Raw genomic sequence first — 19,587 nt, forward strand, 5'->3', positions numbered from 1 at the left:
AAGACAAGGATGTCCTCTCTCACCACTCCTATTCAACATATTATTGGAAATTCTGGCCAGGGCAATCAGGCAAGATAAAGAAACAAAGAGTATTCAAATAGAAAGAGAGGAAGTCACATTGTCTCTGTTTGCAGATGACATGATTGTATATTTAGAAAACCCCGTCGTGTCAGCCCAAAATCTCCTTAAGTGGATAAGCAACTTCACCAAAGTCTCAGGATACAAAATCAAAGTGCAAAAATCACAAGCATTCCTCTATACCAATAATAGACAAACAGCCAAATCATGAGTGAACTCCCATTCACAATTTCTACAAAGAGAATAAAATATCTAGGAATACAACTTACAAGGGATGAGAAGGACTTCTTCAAGGAGAACTACAAACCACTGCTCAAGGAAATAAGAGAGGATACAAATGGAAAAAACATTCCAAGCTCACAGATAGGAAGAATAAATATTGTGAAAATGACCATACTTCCCAAAGTAATTTATAGACTCAATGCTATCCCCATCAAGCTAACATTAACTTTCTTCACAGAATGGAAAAAAGTACTTTAAATTTTATATGAAACCAAGAAAGAGCCCATATAACCAAGACCATCCTAAGCAAAAAGAACAAAGTAAGAGGCATCACTCTACCTGACTTCAAACTATACTACAAGGCTACAGGAACAAAAACAGCATGGTACTGGTACCAAAACAGATACATAAACCAGTGGACCAGAACAGGGACCTCAGAATAAAGCCACACATGTCTGACCACCTGATGTTGGACAAACCTGACAAAAACAAGCAACAGAGAAAAGACTCCCTATTTAATAAATGGTGTTGGGAAAACTGACTAGCCACATGCAGAAAACTAAAACTGAAACCTTTTCTTACACCTTAAACAAAAATTAACTCAAGATAGATTAAAGACTTAAATGTAAGATCTAACACCACAAAAACCCTAGAAGAAAACCTAGGCAATATCATTCAGGACATAGACTTCATGACTAAAACGCCAAAAGCAATGTCAACAAAAGACAAAATTGACAAAAGGGATCTTATTAAACTAAAGGGCTTCTGCACAGCAAAAGAAACTATCATCAGAGTGAACAGGCAACCTATAGAATTGGAGAAAATTTTTGCAATCTACTCATCTGACAAAGGGCTAATATCCAGAATCTACAAGGAATTTAAACAAATTTACAAGAATAAAAATAAAACCAAACAACTCCATCAAAAAGTGGGTGAAGGATATGAACAGACACTTCTAAAAAGAAGACACTCATGCAGCCAACAAACATATGAAAAAAAGCTCATCATCACTGGTCATTAGAGAAATGCAAATCAAAATCACAATGAAATATCATCTCATGCCAGTTAGAATGGCAATCATTAAAAAAGTTAGGACACAACAGATGCTGCAGAGGATGTGGAGAAATAGGAACACTTTTACACTATTGGTGGGAGTGTAAATTAGTTCAACCATTGAGGAAGACGGTGTGGCGATTCTTCAAGGATCTAGAACCAGAAATACCATTTGACTCAGCAATCCCATTACTGGGTATACCCAAAGGATTATAAATTATTCTACTATAAAGACACATGCACACATATGTTTATTGCAGCACTATTCACAATAGCAAAGACTTGGAACCAACCCAAATGCCCATCAATGATAGACTGGATAAAGAAAATGTGGCACATATACACCATGTAATACTATACAGCCATAAAAAAGGATGAGTTCATGTCCTTTGCAGGGACATTGATGAAGCTGGAAACCGTGATTCTCAGCAAACTAATACAGGAACAGAAAACCAAACACCACATGTTCTCACTCATAGTGGGAGCTGAACAATGAGAACACATGGATACAGTGGGGGGAACATCACACACTGGGGCCTCTTGGGGGGTGCAGGGCTAGGGTGGAGATAGCATTAGGGAAATACCTAATGTAGATGACGGGTTTATGGGTGCAGAAAACCACCATGGCATGTGTATACCTATTTAACAAAGCTGCACCTTCTGCACATGTATCCCAGACCTTAAAGTATAATAAAAAATAAAAATAAAAAAAGCTTAGAATCCTAGATACAGAGCTTCAGTACAAAATATAAAGAAAAAAGCACTTCATGTACTAATCTAAGTTTTAAGAGGAGCCCAGAATATTTAAGTTTTAAAGAATAAGGCAGTTTTTCCATTGACCAAGATTTCTCATCAAAGCACAGATAATGTTCTATGTACACAGAGGTCAGTTTAGTAAAAATCTGCGTGGATTTGTTACTGGCAGAATATCATTAGTTAAGACTAGTTTCTAAACTTTATAGTTTTCTTGTATCTTATCTGGGGAAATAGAGCCTTATGTTTCTCTTAGAGACACTGACATTTTAAATTAACTACATATTCCACTAAACAATCCCCTGGCTTGAGAAAATATACTCAGTGAAAAACTGCATGGCAACATTTGAGACCATTTGTGGCCCCATTATTGACTTAAGAATATACCTAGGAAATCCATAGGTCAACTTTTCTCTCAGCATTTCATAATACTTAAGTTTAGAAGAATTTACTTATATTGACTGTTTGAGCCAACCATCTCCTATAGCCAAAACCTATAGAAGATGTAGACGCTTATTTCTAATTATACTACCAACAGTACCCTCTCCATGATTGCTGTTGTTGCTAATAACACCACCGAATTCCTAGGCATTAATGATGTTCTAGGCATTACGTTAAGTGTTTTTATATAAGAGGGATGATCCCTGCTCCGAATGTTTTCCTTTCTCAGATGCGGGTATTTGAGAAAGTTGTGTGTCTTACTCACTCATTCAACAACTTATATAAGAGAGCAACTAAGTTTAGGGCATTTGTGAGCATTTAGTCATGGGAGGGGTATGAGAGGGATGGCCTGGCATGTGCCACAACTTTTAGACAAGTCTGGAAACATATAAAGCCATCTAAAAGTACAATTCCTACAAAAAAGGTATTGTTTTCCAATTAATAGTAGTAACAACAAATACAAAGTCAAATTATTGAAAATATGTTTCTTAGGGAATAAAAAAATACAGCAGGAGGAAAGGATACATAGAGACTTACAGGGATATGAAAAGCATATCCCTGACACAGAGAACCATTTTTACACCTGTGCTTCCAACTCAAATGGTTATTTTAATGAATTTTAAACAGAAGCTGTCTTATTCTGCTACATCTAAAACATTGATCGTTATATTATAGAGAGCGATCTATAGTTCTACCTTTCAGTTACTAATACTAGTCTATAATTCACTTTAAATGTAGCAGTTATCAAAAATATAATCACATGTTAAGTTGTGGTTAACCCAAATGTTGGTTTTCTTAATGTTTTGAAAGGGGCCTGCTGGGATGGAGGTGCTGGAAACTATCTGAAGTCTTTTCTCAATAGAGATGTCTGGTGGAGAGAGATCCAAGATGGCTGATCACTAGCAGCTTGGGCTCATAGCTCCCAGTGAAAGTGCAGAGAACAAGAGGACACCACACTTTCAGATGAATTTTTTTTGCTTACAGACCAAGAGATTCCCAGCGGAGGAGCCCCAAGTTTCGCCAGGGCGACTCTTGTGGCCGGCGCGGTGGTTTTGCTGGCACCTCAGCGCGGCAGTTCTTGGTGCAGAGTCTGGAGATTCCCGGGCAGAAAAGCACAATCAATCTTAACACCACTGTTTCGGCCAGCGCAGTGGATTGCCCAGGTTTCAGTGCTGGGAATCAACAAGTTGGACTTCTGCTCAGAGACCTAGTTAGAATGTCGGTAATTACAAAGACGACAGAGGGATAAATATATAATGAAGGGAAGAAATCAGCCTAAAAAGGCAGAGAATACTCAAAATCAGAATGCCTCTCCCTCTACAGGGGATCGCAATTCCTCATCAGTAACGGAACAAGGCTTAATGGAGAACGAGTGTGTTCCATTAACAGAAGCAGGTTTCAAAAGGTGGATGATAAGAAACTTCTGTGAATTAAAAGAACTTGTTCTAACCCAATGCAAAGAAACTAAGAACGTTAAAAAAAGGTTTGATGAAATGTTAACGAGAATGGACAATTTAGAGAGGAATGTAAGTGAACTGATGGAGCTGAAAAACACAACACGAGAACTTCATGAAGTATGCATGAGTTTAAACAGTCGAATTGATCAAGCAGAAGAAAGTATATCAGATGTCAAGGACCAGCTTAGTGAAATGAAACGAGAAGACAAGATTGGAGAAAAAAGGATAAAAAGGAATGAGCAAAGACTCCAGGAAATATGAGACTATGTGAAAAGACCTAATTTACGTTTGATAGGTGTACCTGAATGTGACGAAGAGAATGAATCCAAGTTGGAAAATACTCTTCAGGATATCATTCAGGAAAACTTTCCCAACCTAGCAAGGCAGGGTAATATTCAACTCCAGGTAATACAGAGAACACCACAGCACATAATCGCCAGATTTATTGGGGTTGAAATGAAGGAGAAAATACTAAGGGCAGCCAGAGAGAAAGGTCAGGTTACCCATAAAGGGAAATCTATCAGACTTACAGCAGATCTCTCAGCAGAAACCCTACAAGCCAGAAAAGAGTGGGGACCAATATTTAACATCCTTAAAGAAAATAACTTTCAACCCAGAATTTCATATCCAGCCAAACTAAGCTTTACAAGCAAATGAAAAATTAAATCTTTTGCGAACAAACAAGTATTTAAAGACTTCACCAACACCAGGCCTGCTTTACAAGAGCTTCTGAAAGAAGCACTATACATATAAAGGAACAACCAATATCAGCCTTTCCAAAAACATAACAAAAAGCAAATAGCATTAACACAATGAAAAATTTACATCAACTAATGGGCAAAACAGCCAGCTAGCATCAAATGGCAGTATTGAACTTATATATATTCTAATTGGATAAAAAGTCAAAAACATAACAAAAAGCAAATAGCATTAACACAATGAAAAATTTACACCAACTAATGGGCAAAACAGCCAGCTAGCATCAAATGGCAGTATTAAACTTATATATATTCTAATTGGATAAAAAGCCAAGACCCATCGGTATACTGCATCCAGACCCATCTCACATGCAACGATACACAAAGACTCAAAACAAAGAGAAGGAGGAAGATTTACCAACCAGAGAGTAAAAATAAACAAATAAATAAAAAGCAGGAGATGCAATTCTTGCCTCTGATAAAGTAGACTTTAAAGCAACAAAGATCAAAAGAGGCAAAGAAGGACATTACATAATGGCAAAAGGATCAATGTAACAAGAAGAGCTAACGATTCTATAGATCAACCAGACAGAAAATTAACAAGGACATCCAGGACTTGAACTCAGACCTGGAACAAGTAAACTTAATAAACATTTCTAGAACTCTCCACTTCAAATACACAAAACATAGATTACCACCTCACACCTATTCCAAAAGTGACTACATAATTGGAAGTAAATCACTCCTCAGTAATCACATTGCATTTCATAGGTTTAAATGAAATATTGGTTGGCTGCTTGTTTTTATTTTCTTCTATTATTCCTTCCTGTCTACATCATTACGTATAATTATTGATATAAAAGAGGTTTTCAATACCCATTACTAAACTACATTCTAGCCTGGGCAAGAAAGCAATACTCCCATTCTCTTTATCTTCCTTTTTCTTCCTCTTCTTCATTCTTTTTTTTCTTTCTTTCTTTCTTCCAAAAAAAAAAAAAAAGAGATGTCTAAGAATTCAGCCAGAGCTCCGACAGGTAGATTCTCTAAATTCAACTTTTCGTCTATTCATCTCACTTAAATTATATTCTGTGTAATATGTATACAGTGTTATAATCTGTGTACATATAATACAGTTATGTAGTTAAAACATAAAACTATGTATACTGTTTTAATGACATAAACATATTAAAATACTCTATAACAAAAAATAAAAAGAACCTGTATCCCCTGTCAAACACTGAAAAATATATGATGGTCTATTTTCCATAACTTTGGTGAGTTCTGCTTCTATTTTCAGTCTTCATGAGCTGTTTTAATTTATATATTTTTTTCTTTCATACCAAACATGGCACAAACCGGAAATCAGTTTTCCATCACTATTATCCTTCTCGATTCAAAACTTGCAAATGTGATGTATCTTCTGGTGTCATTATCATTGCTTGATATATCTGGGGTACTGATTAATTTTAAACAGATGTGAGTCTTTCAATATCTGCATGAAAATATTAGAGGAGAGTTCTCCTATGCCTCTTAAGCCATCTCTCTTCCAGACATAAATCTTTACTTCTTTCAACTGTTTTTCACTACACATGGTTTCTAGGCCTCTCACCAATCTCTGGATGCATTCTATACTGTCTTTGTAGCTATTAAAATATTGTACCCATAACTGAACATAAAACCGTAAATGTGCTATGACCAGGCAAGAATAAAGTGGAGCTGTTTTATTCTCTGATCTGACAACACAGAACCAGCTTTGGGGATGGTTGTGTCAGGCAAGCAGCTAAAACCAGGGGATTTCTTTAATAGTTACTATGCCCACTCTCCTAAATCCTACACTTATACAATTAATCTTTTTAACCTGACTTTAGGACATAACTTTAACCATTCACCAACCTATCTGAAATAGCTTCATGTTCCCTCAGTCATTGTCTCTACCTGAATTTGGCTTTAGGAAAAACATTTCTATCTGAATCTCTATCATATGAAATCTTATTATTTATTCACTGTATACATCTTTACCACCTATCTACATAACGAGAATGAAAATACCGTAAGACTGCAGCCTTTGTCTCTTATTTACCTGGGATACTGCCTGGCATAGAGTAAGTGAGAAGAAATCCTTGTCGGATGCATCATTCTTTATTAAATTCTGTCTTCTTCAATTCTGGAAAATCATCTGAATGCTAATTCTGTCAATCTATCTCCAATTCTCTAAGATAATATTTCCTGCAAATGTGTTAAGAGTGCCTTTCCTTCGTTACACTTCTTTGGCGTTACAGAAAAAATCCTTCTGATGATCAGCACTGAGATTACTAGTTGTTTCTGGAATTCATCATCTTTGTGAAAATTGGTAATTTGCTTCCTCGTCTTCTAGTGTGAGGTCTACTCTGCATAATTTTTATGACCAGGGACAGCCACTTTATAATCACAATCCTTTCAGTGCCCAGGGATGTAAACTGTCTACACTTCCATTCCCTGGCAGCCACGCCTTTTTAGTTTGGCTGCCATTCTCTCATATGTATGAGCATAACAGTAACACAGGAACAAAGTGGCTCCGCTTTCCACCTGGCATCTGGTAGTTTTTAACAATGGGTCACCTCGCACACTTTCTTTTTATGCTTTAAAAACAGCTGGGCTGTCTAACATTTATTAGGTTTTGCAAGCTTCACCTCATGCAGCTGTTTAGCTCTTCCTGCATATATTCTTTTAGAGTTTCACTACGTGTGTGTGTGTATATGTGTGTGTGTATGTGTGTATATGTATAAACATACACATATATATACACACGGTACAAAAATGTATATATATGTGTATACATTTTAATCATTTGCTTCTCTCTTCCTCTCTTCTACATAGCCAAGGTTATCAGTGAGTTCTTGAAGTGTCACACTCGTGTCTTCAGATGCCTCTTCCTTTTCTCCCTCCCTGAGATAAGCTATCACAATGTCAGAATTTCCTTTAGGAAGTTTTTCCTTAACTATTGAGATTTTCTTTCCTGTTGGGGTTCTAATCTAGGTATATGCAGCAAAGCACCATTTCTCTTATTTACCAAATCCCCAGTGTTTAATGTACTTCCTAGTACACAGTAGGCACTTAATAAACATTTACTTAATGAATAACATTCTCTATAATTCCTTTACTTTGACTTACTAAAGCTTAGAGCATATAGCTGACTTCATCTTTGTATACTTCCTTGACTATTATAAAAAGTAAATAGACACTTTATTACAGTATTACCATTAATTTTTCTTTACAACACAGGTTCTTTTCTTTAAATTCAAAGTTGTATCCAAAACAGTAATACCCAATTCAGCTTTTACTATATTCAGAGGTACTACTTACTGGTGGACAATAAAAGAAATCCAGGGATATAAAAATAGTAAAATATATATATTAATAATATATACAAACAAGCATCACACTTATTAGAATATACAATTTTATAAAAATTATCCTATGTATTCAGTCTTTATTATCAATAATTCATATAGAAATACCTTACCATATAAATATGATCTTAAAAAGAAAGTATTAGAGCAGTGGAATGGGATTAACTTTTTTCGTGCTCATCTTTGAGCTGATAATAGAATGTACTAGAGAGGAATATCTGACATGTATAAAAGGTTTATACTGAAAATGTATCTCAAATATTTACCTTTGTATTGTGAGAACTCAGTTGTCTTATAAATTACTTCAGTTGGGGGTGTCTAAAAACATTTCCTAACTGAAACAAATTAGAGCAAGTAACTAACAGAAAATAAAACTGCTGAATCACAAATCTTGAAAGAAAATCAGCCAATCTATTTATCGTCTTGATTTTAGGGAGAGTTATTTGGGACACATGCTCTTTCTAAAAAGACTATGAGACGTAGAATGTTAACAATCTTCATTGTCAGGAAACTTCCTAAAATTTCGTCTGAATGCCTCATGCATCACTTTAAGCTCATTTCCTCTCATTGAACAAGAGGACAGCTGGCCAGCATCTTCCATCTGCACTGCCCTTAGCCTTCTCCTAACTGTGTTATAGAACACCCGTCTGAAATGGGAGTGGGAGGCCAATTTGAAACAGGAGAGAAAACTCTAAAAAAAGTTTCTTGTGCAAAACAGCATTTTCAACTTAACTCTGAATGGGGCTACAGAGTAGGTCAACAAAGGGGCCAACATACTGAAGTGGTATCCCTTGAATAATTCAGACTAATTCTCAAACAGTATTATGGGGTCATAAAACACCAAGCCTGGAAATTAAAGATTTTTATGCCTCATCAAAAAGTCTTTGAATGTAACTCCCTGGCATACTGCCAACAAGGGCAGCTCTTTGGGGGAAAACCCTATGCCAAAGGCCAAAGAGGCAGCTGTGTTATTCAGCTCCTGAGAGCTTCCAACTCAACACCCACACAAGCCCAATTATGAACAAATTAAAGGGGTCCAGACTGAACACAGTAATTCTGGTAATTTAAATAAATAGAGAAAAGTCTACAATTAGCAGGAAGAGATTGATTTTCTCCAAAACCCAGAAGTATCCACCCAGTCTCTTAAGTGACACCCTAACCTCTTTGAATTAGCATGGCTACATGCAGTTATTTAAAAACAAATTTCCTTTTATTCACCATTTTAATCATTTCTGAGCTGACTTAAATGTGACCACATGCATGCCAGTAAAAGTATTCACAAAATCCCTAGGCAAAGTATCCTCAAAAGGGCTAATATATACATTATATCTATATATATCTATAGCTGTATATATATCTATATCTGTATATACACTATATCTTTGATGTATAGATGAACATTATATCTATAATGTGTACATATAGCCAATTAATTACTATAACGCATATATAGGAATTGAATAAAATTGTAATCAGAGTTGTACACCTACATTTTAGAGCATATAACATGTTACCCATCTTGAGAAGTGTTTAATATACATATCTGTAGTTAATCAATAAACATTTTTTCAAGTAAAGAGAAAAATTTAGAGTCATTGAAAAAGAATCCAATATTTAATATTGGGCAATCTACCAATTAACTCACCTTTGTTTTATTAATAGAATAAAGAACAAAATCCACATTAGCAGCCAGTAAGGTCTTTAAAATCACTTAATAAAATTAAACATCCATTCCTCATTAAAAAAATAAATGAACTAATCAAAAAAACTTTTAGGAAGTCAGGAATACAAAGAAACTTAAGTAGCTTTATAAAATGTTTCCATCAGGAACCAACAGCAAATATTATAATTAATGTGCGCTCTTTTCTCTCTGTCTCTCTCTGTCCTCTCTCTCTCTCTCTCTCACACACACACACATAAACACACACACACCCCACAGTGGAAGCATTCCTTTTTCATCTTTAAACTCATTTTCAATAGCTGATTCTATAGTTCATGCAGGAGAATGAGTTCATATGAAGAGCCAAAGTAATTTTACAAAGGAAGAAAAATTAGAGAAAGGTTATCCTGTAAGTTATCAAAATACAAAGTAATAGCATGATAATTTAAACAGAGTGATGTTGACATGGGATGGACTAATATATCAACATAATAGCATGTCTAGAAACCCACTCATCTATGTTTGTATGGGAATTTAGTATTCAATTTGACTGAATTTCAAATTAATAGGGAAAGAATGGAGAAGTCAATAAATATTATTAATAATTTGCCTATTTACGTGAGAAAATTGTTCCATGTCATACTCCATGGATAAAAATACATGATAGATTGCTAAATACTTTCTTTTAAAAAGCCTCTAAAAGTACCAGAAGAAAATAAATGAGATAAACATATAACTCAAATAAAACATATAACTCAAATATAACATAAGAAATGATGAAAACATTTGACAAGACTGAAACATTTTTTATAAGAAATATCACAATCTAAAAAGACAAATAATGGGTTGCAAAAAAATCTCTTGAATTCCATGTAATAATATTTTATAAATGAAAGGGGAAAAAATTAACAAATAACATTGGCAAAGGCTATAAATAAACAAATTGCAAAATCTCAAACACAAAGGACTCAAAAACCCACCAAACAACCACAAAAGAACTGTAAATTAAGTCCACACGCCATCAGAAGGGGAAGAGAAAAGTAAAACTATAAATGAGGATGAATGAATGTAACACAATGCAACTATTATAAAGAAACCATATGTGATGTAGATACATAGATGCTTTCCAGGATAATTTTTTTTTTTTTTTTTTTTTTTTTTTTGAGACAGAGTCTCCCTCTATTTCCCAGGCTGCAGAATAGTAGTGTGATCTTGGCTCACTGCAACCTTGCTTCCCGGGGTTCAAGTGATTCTCCTGCCTCAGCCTCCCAAGTAGATGGGACTAAAGGTGTGTGCCACCACACCCAGCTAATTTTTTGTATTTTTAGTAGAGACAGGGTTTTACCATGTTAGCCAGGATGGTCTTGATCTCCTGACCTTGTGATCCACCCGCCTCAGACTCCCAAAGTGCTGCGATTACAGGCACGAGACACTGTGCCCGGTGGAGGATTCACATTTTAAATTATGTGTCTGGTGAATAGGTAAAAGAGATGAGAATAAGGAGGCTTTAATTTTCTTAATCGGAATTGTTTGTCTTTGAAAACATAAGTGAACATAAGTAAACGGAAGCTGCTGACCTTTAAAATAGCTTGAGTAGATGAACAATGACTCATTAACATGCAAGTGAAAACACTACCTTGGCCTCAGTAGCAAATATGAAACAAAAACAAAGGTGCTCATAGGGCCCATCAGCCTTTGAAGATTCCTACAGTTTATAAAGTGACAAATAGCCAACCTAAATTAATTATGCAACAAATAGAAGGTTCTATCTTTTTTATTTTGAACCATATGAAAACGCTAGTTTTCCAGGTCAAAAATAGATCGCACAAACTTGGTATTCAACCTAAATGTTTTACTTGTTAAAATGTTTTAAAGAAGGTTAAAACATTTTAAAGAATCAAGATCTTGCTAGTATTATTCCTATAAACATAGTCACCTACCTTTTGAGCAAATAAATTAATTTTTTGCACTGGCCTAGTGCTATATATTTATATATAGTGATATGAAACTATAGATAATAGCCTATTTTCCTAATTAAACAGAAAAGACACTTTCAAATGTTTACCATTGGGGTACTACCTAAGTGAATTTCACATTGAGAAAGTTAACATACTTGCTAGGCTCCCTGATTGTTCCGGGAAGAAGGGATCAGAATGGTCCCAGAATGCTGATGCTCAGGGCCTTCTGCAAGACTGCTGGCTTTAGCCTGCTACTTCCTGCAAAGGACCAAACTTTGATAATTACTTGAAATTTGCTTTTACAGCAAGTTGTTATTTCCACTGTATGGTGCATTTTAGCCAATGCTTTTAGTTTGGTACTAGGGTCCTGAAGAAAACAGCTCATAACCTGACCAATACTGTAAAGTGAACAGACCTTACTGTTATTGTTGTCATTTATGGCATACGTATAAAAAATGCAAAGAATGACCGCTACTTCATATATCTTGCAAAGACTATTTCAGTTTAGAAGAGAAAACTCAAAAACAGTTTTTGGTAATAAATATAAACAAAACAGCTAGGCACAGTGGATTACACCTATAATCCTAGCACTTTGGGAGGCCAAAGCAGGCAGATCAGTTGAGGTCAGGAATTCGAGACCAGCCTGACCAACATGGTGAAACCCTGTCTCTATTAAAAATACAAAAAAAAAAAAAAAAAAAAATAGCCGGGCTTGGTGACAGATGCTTGCAATCCCAGCTACTCCAGCAGCTGAGGCATGAGAATTGCTTGAACCCAGGAGGTGGAGGTTGCAGTGAGCCAAGATCACGCCACTGCACTCCATCCTGGGTAACAGAGTGAGATTCCGTCTAAAAATTTAAATAAAATAAAATAAAATGTAAGCAAAAATACTGATTCTGGGCATGCCTTAGGCTATATCATTTACAGATTTCATAATATTTTTTCTGTCTTAATTTAAAATGAGTGCTTTTTTTTTCTTTTTAGAACCATAATAGCATCTGTGTTAATTAAATGATAAAACAGTAATATATTTCTCTCCTCAAAAATAAGAGCAGTTTTGATCCATTCATCTTCTTTACAGAGAAATTGGGAAGACAGAACAGGAAATGTTTATCCGACACTCTATAAAAATGAACTGCTCCTTAAATTATTAGTAATAACCTGTGTCGCTGTCACAAATTATTCCTTTAGTTTGTCAAAGTTTCACGCTTGAGAAAATACCCTTTCTGACCAGCGTTCAAAACAGCTTCCTAGTTAAGGTTTCTATCTGTCTCTCACTATAGGCGATTACAGCAAATGCATCCTAGTGATTTAGTTAATTTATACAAAATAGAATCAATTTCTCTTGTTTCATCATGATTGAGCATTTTCCTGAACTCCAGTAAATAAGTAACAGATAAGCACTATATATAGTTTGGTGGAGCACGCACTTTTGATTATTCTATTTTCTCATTGTTACTGATGAAATATATAATATGCCTCGAGAAAAAACAATTGCAAAGCTTGGCTTCCAAGCATTCATGAGGCAAGAGATATTTTGCTGAGAATGTATTTTGTACCCGTACTTTTCTCTAACAGGCTTCTCTCTAACAGCCCATGGGAGGGCAGTGATACTCTAGGGTATCTGATATGTCCCAAGGCTTGTAGAACACAGCTGACAGGGCCCTTGCTCTGCCCTGGCACCCACCAGTCACCTACAAGTTCGCTGTGGTGCTCTGAACCTCAATGAGGTGGTTCAGACATGGACCCAGGGTACCTTGACACCCTCAGTGTGGCAAACCCACAAGCCCAAGAGATCCTTTGTCCCTCTAGTGTCACAGGATTTGAGGGTAAGCATTTAAAAAGCTGAATCTTCTGCACTGCTGCCATCCCTATCCATCTCTCATGGAGCAGAATAGAAGGATGTGAAGGCCCAAGGCAAAGGATGCTTTGGACCACATGATCGTCCCAGGCTTTGCAACAGGTATGCCTGCACAGAGTGGAAATGCACTGGCAGAAGCGAGAGTGCAGACGCAAAGGCAGACAGAGGAGTAAAAGACGCTTTTGGAATTCAGATCCTCCAAAAGAAATCATATTTTTGTGATCTATAATGGGAGGATCATTTATAGATCATTCTGTAAAAATAAATCACTCCTCTTTGTTTTACAAGGTGGGTAATTACAATTAAATGTGTGAAGAGACAGGAAGGTGGAATGGTCATTATCCCTTCCTTCAGGCTTCTGCAGACCTTGTTCCCCGAAGTTTGAGTTGAAGAAACAAAACCAGGACATTTGGGAAGATAGATGGGCTGAGGCTGGAGAGCTGACCTGGATGTCACCTCACCCTTGCTTACCAAGGTCCATGCTCTTCGAGGCTTTCAAATTAATTGATTCAGGCTCCCTGGCCGGTGTCACAGATCTGAAGTTGATGTGCTGATCTGGAAAATATACTGCTGAATCCACCCCAGAGCTGTGGAAGGAAGCCATATGTTGTATTTAGGTTTAGAATAAAATCTTTTAAAAAATGAGGAAGCAGTTCTCATTTCGAACATAGCCACTCATCACTCTGTGCAGCTCCTTACCACATATTTTAAACTAATTCTTAAATCTCAGGTTTCTTTTATGAGATGTAGCAACTCTGTTTTTGTGTACTTTATCACACCGTACAATTTAAATAAAATATTACCTGGGTAATATCGTGTTTTACTCTTTACTGATTTCTGCTAACTGGGATCCTGCCGTACACTATCTAACTTTAAGTGGGTAAAGAGAGCCCGGAAAACACTAGCACTTCAAAGCCGTCACCAGATATTAGCAGAGCCCACAAGCAGGTTAAGGGATTTCTGTGGGCTCAGCTATGCCTTTCCTTTAAAAACAAGTGAAAGCGTTGTATCCTTTACAGAAAACCATCCCGTTGAATGACTGATGGTTGTAGAAGTTTGGTTTTCTACTTTATTTAGATCTTTTTTCTAAAACTAATGTTAACATGGAGCAGATAATCTGCTCATCAAAAGTGCCAACAGGAAATAACAGGAAATTGTGACAATTTAGACACAAGAAACATCAAATGCCCATTACAGGTTTTCTTTGTACTTACAGTCACTCTCAAAGAACTTCCTTTCTGCTGAATATTTTATTTCACTTGAGGATAGAGGGTAATATATAAGAGACTTATAGGGAATGACTTATTTCTTGTTCTAGAAATAAATTATATTTATATAATTTTAATACAAATATATAGCCCTTTTCTCCCCTTGGCACTCTCATCTGTTTGGAAAGTAAACATGGTGGCTCATCTCATCATAATCGCTATCTTAATCTCGAATATAGTGAAAACCCAAATCATGTATCCTTCCAAATCTGAAAGTATTAATGTTGAGTTTTTCAAACAGTTGGAGTTTGAGACTATAAGCAATAAAACAATAGCAAAAATAACTGTTTTGAATGAGAATCCTTCTAAAATGTACAGGACAATTTCGACCTAAAATACCAAAATAAGTTTAATCTTTTCTTGAAACTCGTCAACCCTGCATATTCAATACCGCTTTCGAGCAATATTAAAATTAGTATGTAGCAATAATAGTATTGCTAAATGAATAAATGAACCTCATTTTTATAATGCAGTGGGTAGATTAAGAAAGCACTCAGTCAGCCAGGTGTGGTGGCAAGTCCCAGTTACTCGGGAGGCTAAGGCTGGAGGATCACTTGAGTCTAGGAGTTTGAGGCTGCAGTGAACTAAGATTGCACCTCTGCACTCCAGCTTGGGTGACAGAGGCAGACCTCACCTCCCCCACCTGCCCCCAAAAAGGAAATACTTGTGACACCAGCACAGCAATGTGCTCAAGAGCCTGGCTGCCAGAGCAGGTCTGCCGCGCTGTAAATCTTGGCTCCAGTACTTACTAGTTGTGTCACCTAAGACAGTTACTGGACCTCTTTGGGCTTCAATTTCCTTATGTATAAAATGAGTAAAGTTACATTCTCTACCTCATACAGTTGTGGAGAGAATAGAATGAGTGAAGACTCATAAAGTAAGGACATTAGTGTCTGGTACAGAGTGCGTGCTACAGAAACAGATACATTAGTTAACAAATAAGCAGATAAATAAATTGACCTACTTTTGCTTCCCAAAAGACTGTAAGTTTCTGAGATTTTTCCCATTATCTCTGCTTTTTACAGTTTCTTTGACAGCTCTGCTTTTGTCAGACTCTCAGTAGGTCTGTGACCAGGAGCCCTTTCTCCTGCTATTTAGAAGGGCAACGTGGTATGATGGTTAGGAGACTGACCCCTGTAGGAAAATGTCAGGGTGGGTGGCCTCAGTTTCCTCATCCATCAAATGGATAGGAATACAATTTAGTAATCTTTAAAGTTTTTTAAAGATATGTAAACTATGTTTCATATTGAGAAAAGTACCTAGCACACAGTCAGAGCTGATCAACCTGAGCTATTAATAATCCTTTTCTTTACTTCTGTAAGTTAGTGTGGTTTTTGAATGAGGGTCAAAGGCACTTGCCAATGAAAAGATGTCTCAAGTAGTTTAAACCTTCCCTTGGAATTGTGTAACTTTTTTTCGGTTTCCTTCCTGGTGTCTGGGTACATTCCCAGTACATGAAGCCATTGACATAGAAAGTGTATTAGATATAGTATCTAGTAATGACAAAATATGCCAATTGCGAACAAAAATCCTGGACCCACTTAATGTTACTGACACTAGCCTGACCTAATACCAATGCTTTCATTTTTTCAGCCCATTTTAAAGAAGAATTCTGAGATACTTCTGCAAACATGAGCTTTCCTCTGGGTCTTGGTGTTTTGGAAGCACTTGCCTTTAGATGTGTTATTCGACCTTTCTTTGTATTTAAGTTTTCCATCCTTTGATCTATTGTGATGATGTGGGTTTAGTGTCAGAAACACTCATGGCCTTCATAGAATCAAAAAGTTTAAGAGCCGGAAGGGACTAAAGGTCATCTCATCTCTTAGATAAGATCCTGAGGCTCAAAGAGGAGGGTTGGCGTTCCAGGGTCACACAGCTGGCTAGGGGCAAAGCTGGGACCAGAGCCATAAGCTCTGGCTGAGATGGTGGCCAGCCTGGGACACCGGTGGTTGCTGATCCTGAATCCGCAAAAATCAAGTCTTTCACTTTCAGTGCAGACTTGCTCACCTTCTATAAGTGGCTTACATTTTAGGTTTGTTTTTACTGTCAATACAGTGGTGTACATCGTGCAATAATAGAAAAGTAAATACTTAATCAAAGCAGATGCTGTACATTCTGCTGAAAGCCTCCAGGGAGGAGGTGTAGGACCCACGTGAATAATCCTCATTAAAACATAGATCAGATTGCATTTAAAGTGCTCTGCTCAAGGCAGACAGAGGATCTACCCAACTGAACAATGTGTTGGTGAACCTAACTCATTGTCTTAGACTATCCTCTTAAACCAGGCATTAATTCACACATTAGGAATAAGAACTCAAATTTTCCCAGACTCTTGGGTAGCAATGATCGCAATCCTCATTTAAAAAGGTGGCAATGACACTTGATGCAGTAACATCCCAGCTAGGATCTGTCTAATAAAGTGAATTTTTATACAAATGTTGGCATATAATCAAGAATGATCAAATAAATAAAAGGCTGCACTGTACATATGAATGAAACAAATGGTCTTATGTGCACATCTGATTATGTCCTTTAAATTGCTCATGAGACACTTATACACCTATCTCTCTATATATATATACTACACGTTACCATCATTTTGATTGTGACCAAGTGTACACTTCGAACACCTTTCATAAAAGGGCTCCCTTTGCTACAGTACAAAATGGAAATAAAGCAAAATAAGGCTGATATCAGATTGACAGATATTAAAGAGGTAAGTGAGTGTAATATAAGTCATCATAGGATTAGAGCCAATGTGAGCATACAGTGCACCAGAATAATGAGTGAGTGCAGTACTGAGTTAGTTCATGTGAAAATATTTTAGACATGTAAGTTAGACTAGGAAAATCGTTTGCAATTTTATGCTACATATCTCGAGTATTTGGATAAAGAGGGTGACACAATGATTAACTATAAAATACAACATTTTAATTTTGAAGGGAGTTAGCATGTGCTCATGGCTGAGTGGGCTGCAGTAGAGGCTGTGGGAAGCTGGAAGGTGACAGCAGGCCAAAGACATGTCTTAGATAAAGGCCGTGTTTTCATCATGAACAACCAGGGAATCTACCAAACAGAAATGATACTCAAAGTCAAATTATGCTGCCTAATGAATAAATAAGGGTAGCATGAAACATAAGGCAGTGTCCTGACCATGTGACAAACCAGGAATGTGAAAGACGTATAGGAGTCAACAATGAATGTTCAAGAACTGTCTGAGGTGAAAAGCACAGGATGAAGATTTTGAGAGGGATGCAGAAAACCATGATGTCTGAAGTCTCAGGTGTCCATAGATGGACTCCAACAATTGGCTAGTATGAGTGAGAGTAGATTCGGGTACGTGTGTGAAGAAACAGACAGGGAGAGACAGAGAAAGAGAATATGAACGTGGGAAATAACCAGATGTTGTCTAAACTGTTAATAATATTCCATATATTCTATCTGCTGCTGATTTGGTTTCAACTCTGCCTGAGACCTCACAGTAAATATATTTTCTTTATGTTTATTTATTTATTACTTAGACCCACATATTATAAACTTTCCTGTAATAATCATTGCATAATAGTAAAAATAGGTTCAGCAATTTCCTGATTTCATTTCGTACAGGCATTAAGTTTGATCAAATTTTCATTCCTCATGCAATACTAGTTTTCTGTTTTACAAGAATAGCCTCACCCCTCCAACACCCTTTTTTCCTTTGAGAGGGATTTTACATTTTTTTTTTGAAAGGCAGAAGGCAGGAGAACCTCTCATGCTCAACCCTCCTGGCTCCCTTCCAGGCCTTCCTCCATCCCAAGTTTCACACATCTAACCCTTGCTGCTGCTGGTCACCTAGGCAACACAGCAGCTTGCAGGATGGTGCAGGTCACAGGATCCTAGGAGGAGGAGGGTTTCAAGGCTTAAGACTTGTTCCTTCTATTTTAAAAATGTTTCTGTCCTTTCTTCTATACCCAGGCTTCTGATCTCTCCATCTAGGCCCTGCTCTTCTCTTGCTAGTTCCAAGTCTAAGAGGCCTCCTTGTCTATGGCGGCTTCTGCCATTCCCTCCATCCTCCATTACTGAAATTGCTCTGCCTGATACTGTCATCTCCAGGCTCAAAGCCCTTCAGTGCTACTTCACTGCAGAAGCAGGGCACCCATGGAGCAGGGCAGACAATGCCCTTCCCATTGACTCTTCCCTGAGACATCACAAACTTTAGCTACGCTGAACACACTCTGCGTTCTTCTCTCCCATCACTTGGTTTCCCTAACCTAAATTGCCCTTACTGCCACTTCTCTGACTGGAAAGTTTCATTCTGTTTTCCAATAAACTACTTAAACACTACTCTCCTGTGAAAACTTACTTGACAACTCCAGGCAAAGTTAGCAGCTTTTTCCTCTAGGCTCTCATTGCATGTTGTATCTAACGCTTAGCTGGCTGCATCCTAATTATCTGTGTATCTGTCTCTTTAAAAGGCCACTGCATTTCTTGCAGGTGGGGATGCTTTCCAATCCATTTGAGTTCTTTCTATATGTCTGGCTCAGAGCTCCAGAAACACTTTTGAATGGATGAGTAAGTGAATGAATGACTTAATAACCAAATACTGCAGAGTGGAAAAGAAGAATAAAATCTAAGAAAATGTCATACTTTCCAATGAAAGGAGATTACTGTTGATGATTAAGAGGGCTATTCTAATAAAAACGTGAGAATAGAGGCCGAAACACAGGGACTAGGGAGGAAGAGAGTGAAAAGAAGACGGAAGTTACTAGT

General features: G+C 36.9%; 1 protein-coding gene across 3 annotated transcripts in view; it reads right to left on the reverse strand.

Moving 5' to 3' along the window:
* Window positions 1-19,587, reverse strand: part of PARD3B (par-3 family cell polarity regulator beta) — a 1,134,301-nt gene that overhangs the window by 464,215 nt on the left and 650,499 nt on the right. For all 3 annotated transcript variants that reach the window (XM_064373118.1, XM_012446125.2, XM_064373119.1), the window contains one exon: window positions 14,042-14,157. In XM_064373118.1, the coding sequence (XP_064229188.1) occupies window positions 14,042-14,157 (116 nt within the window). The remainder of the gene's footprint in view (window positions 1-14,041; window positions 14,158-19,587) is intronic.

The sequence above is a fragment of the Aotus nancymaae genome, unplaced genomic scaffold (genome assembly GCF_030222135.1).
Source record: "Aotus nancymaae isolate 86718 unplaced genomic scaffold, 86718_ANA_hifiasm-v0.15.2.pri h1tg000008l, whole genome shotgun sequence".
In the NCBI taxonomy this organism is placed as follows: Eukaryota; Metazoa; Chordata; class Mammalia; order Primates; family Aotidae; genus Aotus; species Aotus nancymaae.